The 13,393-nt window shown below is 39.2% G+C and overlaps 1 protein-coding gene across 1 annotated transcript in view; it reads left to right on the top strand.

The window, feature by feature from the left end:
* tex264a (testis expressed 264, ER-phagy receptor a) overlaps positions 1-13,393 on the top strand; it is a 75,340-nt gene that overhangs the window by 16,832 nt on the left and 45,115 nt on the right. Inside the window, exon 2 of the mRNA XM_026920001.3 lies at positions 7,553-7,774. Within this exon, the coding sequence (XP_026775802.2) occupies positions 7,553-7,774 (222 nt within the window). The remainder of the gene's footprint in view (positions 1-7,552; positions 7,775-13,393) is intronic.

The raw sequence follows: 13,393 nt of genomic DNA on the forward strand, positions 1-13,393 counted from the left end.
ATGGATTACACTTGCACTTAGTTTTCTCAGGTGAGAACGACTTAAGACTTTTGATGATTGATTGATCTTTCAGCCGCTGCCTCAATAAGAAGTTCAGAATTCTCTTTTCAAGTGTAATTTCCTCTTGCTATTACATGAACATTTATTTGTCTTAGCATTTGAGATTGAGAATTTAAGAGGACGTGTTTCATCAGAATATCTGAACTTTCCTCTCATTTGTTCTTTAAAACTGAGGTAGTTTCACTTTTTTTAAAACTTTGATGAAAGAAAGTGTAGTAGAATATGAATAACACTAAATGAGATTTTGCTCTTATAAAAACATTTGCACAGAAATGACAAGAGATATGAAGTCATTGAGTTTCACATTAGTAAGATTCCACCTGTCTTTGGTAACATTTTGCATTCATTCTGCTCCCAGCTGCCTTACCGTGAGTAGAAACTTGGGGCCCAGCTGTGTACTCGTCTCTAAATCACACACCCTGGAGGTTTTCTAGAACATTGCACAGGAGGAATAATCACAGCATGCTGCTCTCTGTATGAGTCAATCTAGACTCTCTTTATTGAGAGAAGAGGGTTACTAGTGAGGTCTGGTGCTCCATCAAGCTAAAATGAGGGCAGATTCACCTGCTGTGTCCATACAGGAGCATATGGCATTATTTTACTGCCAAACATAGAGTACACAACACTTTAATCCATGAGCAGGAATCTTTCTGCTCTCTTTTGCTGTTGTGTGAAAAAACATGTCCACATTCAAATCTCTCCTGCTTGTGCAGAGATTTGCTTTGCTCATGCATTAAATAGTATGCGCACCGTCAAAAAGTGTGCTGCTCTGGCATATCTTCTGTTTTCGCAAGGTGTGCATTTGTTTATATTCATCATGCTTTTTCAACATCTTTTATGCTCTCGTTTTCAAACTTTCTTCTCCTCATTTCTGGATTTTTAGTGCACCTAAACTGCCAAAAGTCATCAACCAGTCCGAATGGGTGGCTGAAATTTCTGAAATTGTTACTACTCCCATTGGTAGAGGAAACATTCACACTGGCAGGGGAAATGGATGAATCCTTCAGTTATATTTAGGCTTGAGTTTTGCCGTATTTAGTCACAACCTCAGAAACCCCACCCACGGCTGAACAGAGTATCTAATATCTATTACACAAATTTCAGAATTGTGAAGTTTGCCGTCTAACTAGCTATTTACATTTCCATGTATATGCACTTCTGTGTACCAGGTTAGAATGCTGTGACACAATGAGCTTTTCAGAGCATAATATAGTTATTAAATAAAAAAAATAGCATTCTGTCTTGTAAAAGTTATTTTTAAAGTACTCTCACTTGTGAGACTGGCATCATCAATCTAGTAGAGGTGTATAGGAAAACTGATTCAAATCAGAAAAACAGTCCAACAGTGTCCAATATGGCCGCATTGATTTACAAGCTTAGCTCCAGTTCAGAAAATCGAAAAGGAAAACTGTTAAAAACTGATACTGCTGCTGAACATCAGTACACGAACTAGCAAGTGATTGAGACAGACAGAGAGAGAGAGAGAGAGAGAGAGAGACAGATAGATATATAGATAGATAGATATTAAACCAAAACTTTGGAGCTACTTCAACAAAAGCTAAGCAGGAGGTCTCTAAAAAGTCTTTGTGCTATATGCCAAACGTGCAACACAGCCATAACATACACCGACAGCACCACAGTCCTCGTTACACACCTATCATGGTGTAATGTTAACTAAAGGGGAGCCTGCATTTAAAGATGCAACAGGTAATGCTAGTATTAGTTTCTTGCTGAGCTCGCTGCCCCAGACTTCTAGCCAGACAATGGAAGAAGACAGTGGAAGGCAATGACCAAAGCAACCAGTTACTTTATTTGCAATGACAGGCACCTCTATAGCACTAGTGAAAATATTGGAATTAGACACATGATAACACTGAAACCCAAATACGCAATACCAAGCTGACAGCATTTTAGTTAAACATGCATCTCCACTCTGTTCAAAATACAAAGATTTATGTATGTACTACAGATAATTAATGTGGTACCAGTTCTCAGACAATGAAGAGATATTTTGAAATTGTTGTTCTTTACAGAGTCAAAACACATCAACGCATGTTAACTTGAACTGAACTGAGCTGAATCTTATTTGATCGGATCTGAATGGAATCATATCGGTGCTGAATTGAATTGTATCGGCTCAGTAGTGAATTCAAATGTATACAATTGCTACTTGTATAATTTTTGCATTGCATCGTACGCTCCATATCCATATGTATCATATTGGTGACAACTGATTTTAAAAGGTTTTGGAACTTGTAATGGTTGTTAGGCTTGGAAGGGTTTATTTGAAACAGTCATTGTGAAAGAAGTTAATTTTATTAACTTGTCTTGCTGGCATGAGATCTTGAACATTGACCATTACACACTGCTGGCATAATGTCATTAATTCTACAACTGCGATGCCACTGCCATAATGTTCTCCTGGGTATTTTAATATATGTGCAAAACAAGGTTCTAATACAATTAGAAGACCTGTAGTTAGTACTTGTAAGTCTTTATCTGTATATTGGTTGCTTTGAAAACGAGTATTATTAACATGGTATTTAACGAATAACACCCAAGTGGCCTTATATAACTATAAATGAATTTCAGTAACACCACCTTAAAAGTTCTCACATATCAGTTTGCTAATTAATGTCAGCCAAGCGCTCTTGTGTGTCCCATACAAGCTGGTACAAATGGAGAGAAAGATAGAATAAAGGTTTCCAGTCTATATATTCTACCAGTTCGTAACTAAACAAATGCTTTGTGTGATATGATCCAAAATGTCATGAGTTGCTTCTTGATTCGAGGGCGAGCTGACTCCTTTCTCATAATTATGCAGATCTGAGCACCTTAGGGGCTCCTCAGCTATGCATGGAGCCTTGCCATTTTTCTGCTGCTGCTGAAAAACAACTTGAACGTGCACAGCAACAGACAAGCACACAAAAACCTGCAACATTAGCTATTACTGATGGGGGGCAGCGCTGATATTGTGGATGAGCGAATTCCCAGAAGTCCTAGCCCTGGGGGAAGGGGCAGGGAAAGCGATAAGGGGAAAGGAATGATGAAAGGAGTAAATCTGAGTTACGTGTCTGCTAATAAAGAATTACCTCGGTGAATCCTACCTTTTTATTGTAGTGGAGCCTTCATCTTTCAAAAAGCAGGCCTCTTACACTACCAAGCAGAGAATTAGTTTTGAAATTGCTTAGCTGCCGACAGGCCTCCAGAGGGAACACAGAAAGAAATCTGAACAGAGAGAAGAAATGACGCTGTGCTTTGTGTTGATGGCCATCTTCCAATACCAAGGGCCAAGTGAGCACTTGAGGATACCTCTGCACAATATCAGGCTAAAATGATGAGCATGCTAGGCATTGGAGGGAAGATGGAGACAAAAATCATGAACACGACCACACAGAAAGGGCACAGTCTCATTTTCAGAAGACCTAATTCAGTGAGCGGTGGCAAAGAAGTGCAGTGAGTCACGAGCAGTGGACGCGTTCAATGGAGTCTTTACGACAGGTCAATTTGTTTCTTTTCAGCTTATCTGCCCAAAACAATGACATGACAACCAATTATGTTGCAAGATCGTTCCTTGGTTAGCACATTAGCTGATGCCCCAATTCTTGCATGGCCCACACAGAGACTGCTTGAACTGCTCTAAAGATCTTATGTTTCTTCTCATTGTTTCTACTTTTCTGGACATGTTTAGTCAGGCTTGATTTACGTAAACATCAGTAGTTTGGTCCATTTATTTTTTTTGTACTCAGTGTGAAAAATGCTCTCAGCTAAATGAACATCAGGGCGAGGGATGGAGTATGTGGAGGCCTCTGCGCTCCTAGTAATTGCTTGTAGTGTCTTGGGTATCTGCAACCGTGTGGGACGAGAGAGATTGCAAGAGTTCTGAATATGATGGTCATTGCAAGGCTGGAGTAATTTGCTGCAGAGGAGGACAAGAGAGAAATGTGTGTGTGTGTGTGCAGATAGCAGAGGAAAAATGGGGAAAAGTGTATAAAAAAAAAAAAAAAAACATAGAGTAGGAGTTAGAGTGTCATAGATAACCATGTAGACAGTATGAATATCCCTCCTTATTTTACATTTATGGCATTTGGCAGACGCCCTTATCCAGAGCGACTTACAATTATCTCATTTATACACCTGAGCAGTTGAGGGTTAAGGGCCTTGCTCAAGGGCCCAGCAGTGGCAGCTTGGTGATGCTGGGATTCAAACTCCCAACCTTCCAATCAGAAGTCCAACATCTTAACCACTGAGCTACCACTTTAAACTGGTTTATACCACAGTGCTGTTAAATTGTTGAATCTGATCGGTCAGAAGGTATTGATTAATTTTCTGTAACAGTGTGACTCTGACAGTAGTGCCAGCTGCAAGACAAATGACAGATTTTTGTTAATGTTCTTGTTCTAATGCATTATCATTTCTAACAACTCAATCACAGGGGCCTGTATGGCAGACACTCCACCTAATCTAAGACTAATACTACATGGATTAAAAACATTATTTAACAAAGAAAAACATCTAATTGTTGATATACTGAAGCTTTCTGTAAGGGGAAAGCCAGTGTTTCCTTACTTCAGTCAGGAGTAAGGGTGTTCCCATAAGTATTCCACCACAGGAAAGTCTAAGGAGGAGGACTTTGCACTCTGACATTTCTCGGTAACAAGTTGCATATTTCTGTCTTATTAACTTCAAGAGAAAGTGAAGGAATGATCATGTATAACTTATATAACATATATATATGACTTTCCATAACACTAAATGTAACTATAAATGTAAAATGTATGATGTGTCACTCTTAAATAATTTTGTAAAAAAAAAATGTAAATCATTGGCAAATTGCTGTGTTATAAGTGAAATAAAACACTTTCCATTGGGCCATAGCAGACCACCCTGTTATTGATTATTTTCCTGCAATAGTGTGGCCTGTCATGTTTTATTCGTTACATAACTTAAACCTAGATAAGAGTGATACGCAATATTACAGTGATAATCAATATTAACACTATATGGCCAAAGGATTGTGGACCCCTGACCATCACACTCATATGTGGTTCGCCCCAAACTATTGCCACAAAGCTGGAAACACATAATTGTATGAATGTCTTTGTTTGCTGTAGCATTACAATTTCCTTTCACTGGAACTAAGGCGCCCAAACCTGTTCCAGCATGACAATGCCCCTGTGCACAAAATGATGTAGCCCTGGTTTGCCATAGCCATAGAGTCCTGACCTCAACCCCACTAAACACCTTGGGGATGAATTGAAATACAGATTGCACCCAGGCTTTCCCACCTGACCTCACTAATGCTCTTGTGGCTAAATGAGCAAATTCCCACAGCCTCATTCCAAAATCTAGTGGAAAGCATTCCTAAATGAGTGGAGGCTGTTATAACAGTAAACAGGGAACTACTGTAACTCCATGTTAATGCCCATGGTTTGGGAATGGGCACATGGGTGTGATGGTCAGGTGTCCACATAATTTTGGCCATACAGTGTATGTATCATAAGAACCCCATACAGAGTATCATATCAGGACCTGAATGCTGGATTGGGATCAATATCATATTTGACATAATTCTCAGTCTAATAAATCACCAGTATGTAAATTACTAAGGTTAGCTGTGATGGTGAAATTATGTCTCTAAATGATATAAATTGTTTTGAAAGCACTGAAGACACTGAAATTGCAGCATCATCCTTGTAACAATAACTTTTCAGATCAGTTCTGGTAGGACTTTATCTAGTATGAACAGTGGCCATATTTTGTCATATTTGTCATGCTTAGCTGTGAAGAAGGTGTGCGTGGTGACACGCAGTGTCCAGCTTTGTTGTGCTGTTTTACACTCGACTTACTATAAGGAGCCAAGCATTTATAGTGCTAGCAGTTCACAGTTCACTCTGCTTTATCAGTGCGACTATAACTGTGGCATTACTGTTTTACTGCGCTGGTTTAGCTGACTGACTCCTTCCCTGTAATTACTCACTATAAGGTGCGATGGACACACTTGTGAGAAGAGAATCTGTCCAGCAGTAGGAGATGCCCTGGTGGTTACACCTGAAAGGGATGGTTGACTGTTTCTTATTGCTGCTGTCAGACATTTTTTTCCTCCAAGGACAGTTTGACAAATAGTAATGGGAGTGAAATAGTAGAACATGGCCTCAGATGTTATAAATGCACACTGTCTATCTTCATTAGTTATACTGCTGGAGTAGGAGTAATGCGAGACTAGAGTCAGATTTAATGCCGTATTTTACACACTGCTGTTAGCTGCTTAAAGTGCTTATCATTCTCCAATTTTCATTTATGAACTATTTTATGGCACTAAGTAACTCTGGCTCTAATTTTAATTACAGTGTAGGGCCAGGTTAGGACATACAGTGCTTGCTTGCCTGAAGAATGCCACCAAGGGAAGCTCAGCAGTCGAGCTGTTCAATTTTTTACCCACTGAGGGTTCTAGAGCAGATGTTTAAAACACTGCACTAAAGCTAATTAGCTCATGTAGAAATAACCAGATCGGTCCAGCAGAGTGGATTAAAACATGGTTAGAATATTCAGAACTGTTAATGCTGTCTGTAGGGCTTGTGAATATGATATCATGCCACGGTGACTATTGAGAAATTGCTGTACGAGTCTGTTTGTGAATTTCACATGTGTTTCGAGCAACTTAATTTTGTAATATAATTAAAAAATAAGCACTTGAGGCACACATAAATTGGAATTAGAAAAAGGTATGGTAAGAGGTATGGTAATATAAGATTTATCTATTCCTATGTAGTTCTTTCTACAGTTGTCTGAATCAGAAAACACAACAATAATGCCAGAAACACCACAGCAAATCAGACATGACAGCTAAAACAAAAACTCCACAGCAAATTTAGAAACACCACAGCAAATCAGACATGACAGCTAAAACAAAAACTCCACAGCAAATTCAGAAACACCACAGCAAATCAGACATGACAGCTAAAACAAAAACTCCACAGCAAATTCAGAAACACCACAGCAAATCAGAAAACACAACAGAACCCAGAACACAACAACAAATCAGAAAAAACCTAAATTTCAGCTAAAACAAAAACACAACAGCAAATTGGGAAATATTACAGCAAATCGTATAACACAACAGAATTAACATTAACTCAAAACATAAAGTATAGGTCCTTAAGTAACATCACATTCTCGTTGTAGATTGAACATGGTGTATGACCGTTGCAAGGAAAATGAATTGGACTTTTTGTTTTCTTGTTAGACTAGTGAAAAGCAATTAAAATGAATGTTTTGCACATGAGCATGACATGCAGTGTTAGTTATATATAACCAAATTAATAGACACACACACACACACACATATATATATATATATATATATATATATATATATATGCAAGATATTTCTGAATGGCACTCTAACATTTGTAATAAATGCATAAATGCAGCTAAGGTTGTACTTGTACAGCTCACTCTCTCACTGTCTCACTCACACTGTCTGTTTCAGACTGAAGCTGATTGTTGTCGCTATGCAGTGGGAAGTATTCTGAGCCAGGACGAAGAAAAACCCGATGAAGAGTTGCAGCGTCTGTATGAGAAATTTGGATTTCGGGTCATCTCCTTCCCAGAGGTTTCCTGTGCTGTGACTTGCTCTTTCCCTAACCAGTGCATGCTGTCCCCCATCTGTGGGGCATACAGAGTCTTCCCTGAGCTCCACAGCTACATCAGGGTAAGCAATGACCTAAATAAAGATCTTGTTTTTCACCTTTCTTCCCAGGTAGTGTATACATTTCTGATTACGTAGATGCTGCGCAATAAATAGATAAATAGGAGAACAGTACAGGAAATTTGAGAGTGTTACCTTGGGCCTTATTTTCCCAGAACCCTGCTGACACATGTTTTACGTCTAGCACTCAGTACTCAGTACATGGCATGTAAGAGTTTTTTTAATGTGCGTGTGTGTGTGTGTGTGTGTGTGTGTAACACTGAGGGAGAGCAAAGAAAGGTTCTCAGCACATTTAGAATGGAAAGGTAAGTGTGCTTGAGGGGTAGTGGTGTGATTGCTGATAAGGGCAGTTCATACCAGCTTTCTCATATATATCCTGTACCATACAGTCAGGTCCATAAGTATTTGGACTGCTTAATCAATCAATTGTGCAATTACTTTTGAGCCTGTAAAAATGAGGGGACTCTGTAAAAAATGACTGTAATTCCTAAATGGTTAATGCAATATTTTCGTTAAACCCCCTGAATTAAAGCTGAAAGTCTACACTTCAGTCACAACTTGACTGCCTCATTTCAAATCCATTGTGGTGGTGTACAGAGGCAAAATTACAAAAATTGTGTCACTGTCCAAATACTTATGGACCTGACTGTATGTTTCCACTCTGGCCTTCTGGGAGTGTTAGCTAAATGTTTACCGCATACCGTATATGAAAAGACAGATGCTTCATTGGTCAGACATGCTAACAACACCACCATCTTGGATACATTAACTTTGCAGGTTAAGCTCACTGACTTGAATTGAATTTAGAGCATGAAGTGAGATTTAATGAGAGTGCACTGGAACATTTGAATGCAAAAAATCTATGAAACTCGAAATCAAAAGAATAAGGAATAGATTGTCACAGTTGAACGCTCTGGTAATATGTGTTTTGATTTTATGAGTGACTTTATGTAAAGGACAAGCTAAGCTGCTGACTGAGTGAGTTTATAGTTTAGGCTACTGTTTAGTACTATTTAGCTTCTTTTTAGCCTGTTAAGCTTAGTTCTAAGCTAATGTTCTTGCTAATGAATTAGGTAGTACCTGTGAAGTTAGGTAAATGTACTTTGTGTATTACTTCGCTATGATTATGATCGTGAAGTAATTTATGATAGCTATGGTTAGCATGAGGGCATGTATGTCATGTTAACTTTATAGGCAGAAGCTGTTTTCTCAACCTCATTTTAATTATCATATACACTCACTGTCCACTTTAATAGGAACACCTGTACACCTGCTCATAACTGCGTAAATGTACAGGTGTTCCTATTAAAGTGGACGGTGTGTGTATGTGTGGCGATCTGGTAAGACTCGTCGGATGTATCTCTGGCATAATTCTGCTGTAGTGAAATAGACATAAGCTTGATTAGATATTGGCTGTTAAAATGCCTGCGGTGCCCCTGTGCCGAGTCAGAAAGGAACCGTTAAATGCAGCATTTTATGGATTGTGCTGCTGCCACATGATTGGCTGACGGGAAATTGCACGAATGTGCAGGTGTACAGGTGTTTCTCATATAGCAGCCAGTGATTGTACATTTAATTTGTGATATCAAAGTGTTGTATGATATCTGTAACAACGCCAACACTGTAAAAATCAGTTGAGCATAAAGCAATACAGCTAATTTTATCAGAGAAGCCCGCATCATGTCGTAGATTTGTTTTGGTTTACAGTCAAATCTGGACCTCTCTAGTTTGGCGAGGTCCCAGTTGCTAGCAAAAGTGACTAATTTTACTGTTTTCGTATATGTATGGTTTATCATTTTAAAGTTAAAGTGAGTGACAGGTGGGAATGGTTTTACTGAGATGTCGTTCTGAAAACCAAACACTGTTAGTTTCTCTCTGCATCTCCCTCAAATATAGCTAGTAGTGAAAAGCTGTTCTGTGTACTGTCACTTCATTAGAAACATGCATTCATTAGGAACATAACCTGTTGTTACATTATTTATTATATAAACACTAAATACAGATCAGGCTCTTGTGAACTGGCACAAACACAGCTGATTCTGCTGTGATGCTTGCATGCATTCTGTGCAGTGATGACTCCACATGAAGCTCCATATGTCTCTGCGAGCAGCAACAGTCATATCCCGCAGTGAAGGTGAGGCCGGCTTGGCAGAGTTGGTATGCGTGTTGTACTCCCGTGTGTGGGCGTCACCATCTGTCTGTGGAAAACACACAGTCAGAGCATAATCAAAGCTAAATACGTAGTCAGAGGATGTCCTCTTTCTAAAACTGGCCTTTTCTGTGTATTAGTCAGCTGAGGGAAATACACTGAGATGCTGTGTAGGTCTAAACTGAAATCATCATTATTGTTTCGCTTCACCTGAATTCTTAATTTAATTGATATTTGAAGACAGTCAATATCAATATTTCATCCTCTTATTTATGAGAGGCTGTTTGTAGAAGCTCTAACCACAGAGTAGCACCAGCAGCAGCAGCAGCAGGCCTCTGTCCAGTTACATAACAGTTCCCCAGACAGCAGCCTGTCCACATGATGTAAGAATGTAGAAAGCAATGTGTTTTCCGTCTCCGTCCCTACTGCTCTTTCCTCCTGACGCTTTCTCCCAGCCTTTAGCCTTGCCTTGACACACACAGGTGCTTTTTTGGCCTACCTCTGTGTTGGATTGATCACTGAGGTCAGTGCAATAGTTACATGGCCACAGCAGGAAGAGGAGGAAGATCAGATTGTGGTCTTATGGATGTGCACTGTTTGTGTGTATGTGTAGGTAGTACCCATATGCAGTGCAGTGCAGCAGATTAATAATGGAAAGACATCTGTATGTGTGTGTATGTGTGCAGTAGAGTGTGTAGTCTGGGATGTTTTTATAGAAAGATTTATGACAAAAGCTCAGCCTTTGCGAGTAAAGGCTACTGTTGTGGAGTTACAGTAAAGCATCCCTATTCCTACAAACACTACTTTCACGTTTAGAACACACTACTGTCCTTTTAAAATAATACTCCAGAGTTTTTCAATTTCAGTTTTATTTCTACTTTGCCTCTTGCTATGTGTAGAATTTTAACACATCTCTCTGTACAGATAAAGGATTAGAAAATCTGTTGCTTGAAACCTGTTTATAAAGGAAGTCTAAAGGTAGTTCTTCAGTAAACTTCATGAAATTAACCTCCAAAAATATGTTTTGCTTAAGCATTTATTGATAGAATTTTAATGACTGCCCTGATCCTGCGTTCACACTGACAACAAATCACTGATGCCACTTGCAGCGTGTCTCTTGTGGGTGTGTAGCACTGCTAGCATTGTCACTTGTCGGCACTGTCTCAGCTTTTTAAAGCCATAATGTATACAGTGTACCGCATAATTTATACACCATCATGTTTCTTTTTTTTTTTAAGCTCTACATTTGGTTGAATGGGGACTAAACACAGGTAGGAACTGATGTTGCGAGAGTAGGACTGATTGTCTTAGGAATCCACTGGAGCCAGTCGGCTGGATTTGTTGCTTTGGTGCGTCAGATCCAGTTTGCATAGAATTGAGAAAATCTTAATTCCGATGCCACACGTCACTTGTCACTTTCTCTGCAATCACAGGAAATGAAATGAGTATTGAACAGTCGCATACTTGTGTGAATGCAGTGTTAGAAAATCTATCATAATCTATTATGAGTTTTAAGACAACAAGTTTTCCGATCAGGGAAGTGTATCAGATGTTGTCCCTAGTAAACATAGACAACAATGTAGTAGATAGAGATTTGGTTGCAAATACACTGGAACATTTCTTTAATCATAGTGTCTAATACACTAAAACAGCTTCCTGAATTTTATTTAATTTAATTTACTTTTAATTTTTGTTTTTAAATTTTGTATGATTATTTTATTATTTTTTTATTATATTGTTAGAAAATAATAATTGTACTGTTTTAATTTGTCTTTATTATTATTATTATTATTAGTAGTAGTAGTATTTTTCCCCTTGTGCTGCTCTGCAGTAGTGGGTGTGTCTATTTGATGCTAGCATTCAGTCAGCTGGTACAGGGAGGTGGAAGGGTTTAACGAGGGCTGTGGGTTAAACATTGGAGTACTCTCAGATCGGACACAGTTGTTCTTCCTCCTTCTATCCCTTCATCAACAATTGCTGCTTCTGCTTCTAACAATCTATCCTCCTCCTCTTTTTGTTGCCTCTTGCTGTTCCATAAAACCAGACAACCCTCCAGTAAACCTGGCCTGCTGACAGACTGAGGGTGGACTGAACATGATAAATAATAGTAAAAGTGAGAACCCACACACACATGCACAGCGTGGAGCAGACTTGCTCAAAGAGACAAAGTGCTGGTGTCGTGTGCGTGTGTCCATTAGTGTGCCCCCATGAGTGTGTGTCCCCATGAGTGTGTGTGTGTCCCCATGAGTGTGTGTGTGTCACCCCATGAGTCTGTGTGTGTCACCCCATGAGTGTGTGTGTGTCACCCCATGAGTGTGTGTGTGTCACCCCATGAGTGTGTGTGTCCATGAGTGTGTGTGTCCATGAGTGTGTGTGTGTGTGTGTGTGTGTGTGTGACAGAACTACAGATTGCGGGGGTGTGTAACTGGACAGATGGCAGGTCAGGGGGGGATTGTTGGTTATCTGAAATAAGATAATGGTAAGGAAGACAGAAATGAAACGATAAAGTTAGGAAAGGAAGTATGCAGTATAAGGTCAAAGATATAAATGGTGTCATGCTCTGCACTGGAGACTCTGGTAATAGTCTTTAAAACACTTGTGAATGAGTGTGTGTGTGTGTGTGTGTGTGTGTGTGTGTGTGTGTGTGTGTGTGGTGCCCTGCAATGGACTGTCATCGTATCCATGGTGTATTCCTTCCTCACACTCACTTGTTCCTGAGATCCACCAAGACCCTGACCAGGATGAAGCGATTACATAAGATGAATGAATGAATGAAGTTGTTCTTGACTTAAAGAATTCAATATTATTGATTGTTATTCCTGCTTTGGAAAGCTTTTCAAACATGCAAAGCATCATTTTGTTTAATACCTCCCTGAAGATGAGATGGCCCTTCTTTTTCTGTGCTGTTTCTTAGATACTCTTACACTTTTTTTCAACTCATGAATAAATCAGATTCAACCTGCCTGTCCTCTTTGTTATTTTATTTGTTGAATTAAACATGGGGAATTTTGTGCACTGGCCAGTATGTGTATAGCTGCAAAAATGAACATGATGAGTCTGAGAGAAACTGTTATGTATGGGTTTTTTTTTTGTTTGTTTTTTTAATATTTACTGCTAATGAATAAAAAAGGATTATGCAGGAATAATCAAGAACATCAAGTAATGTAGTAAAGAACTGTGGTGCGGAATGAGAGTCACATTATTGCCACTGATTTTTTGTTTGGTTTCTCTTGGCGCCTTATTGTGTATCTGTTTTTTTTTCTTTGGACAGTCAGGTGGAGCAGTTTGATGGAGAGAGTACACATCTCACACTGTCAGACTGCCACACGGTGAGAGAGAGCAAGAGGAGGAGAGACAGTTACATGACAGCTAGAGTCAGAACCTTTCCTGGCATCCTATCATGTTAAGGTCGAGTTTGGTTCAATTAGTATTCAAGCCACATCTTTACTTCTATGATAGGAAATCAGGAAGTC

This window comes from Pangasianodon hypophthalmus, chromosome 2 (assembly GCF_027358585.1).
Source record: "Pangasianodon hypophthalmus isolate fPanHyp1 chromosome 2, fPanHyp1.pri, whole genome shotgun sequence".
Lineage (NCBI taxonomy): Eukaryota > Metazoa > Chordata > Actinopteri > Siluriformes > Pangasiidae > Pangasianodon > Pangasianodon hypophthalmus.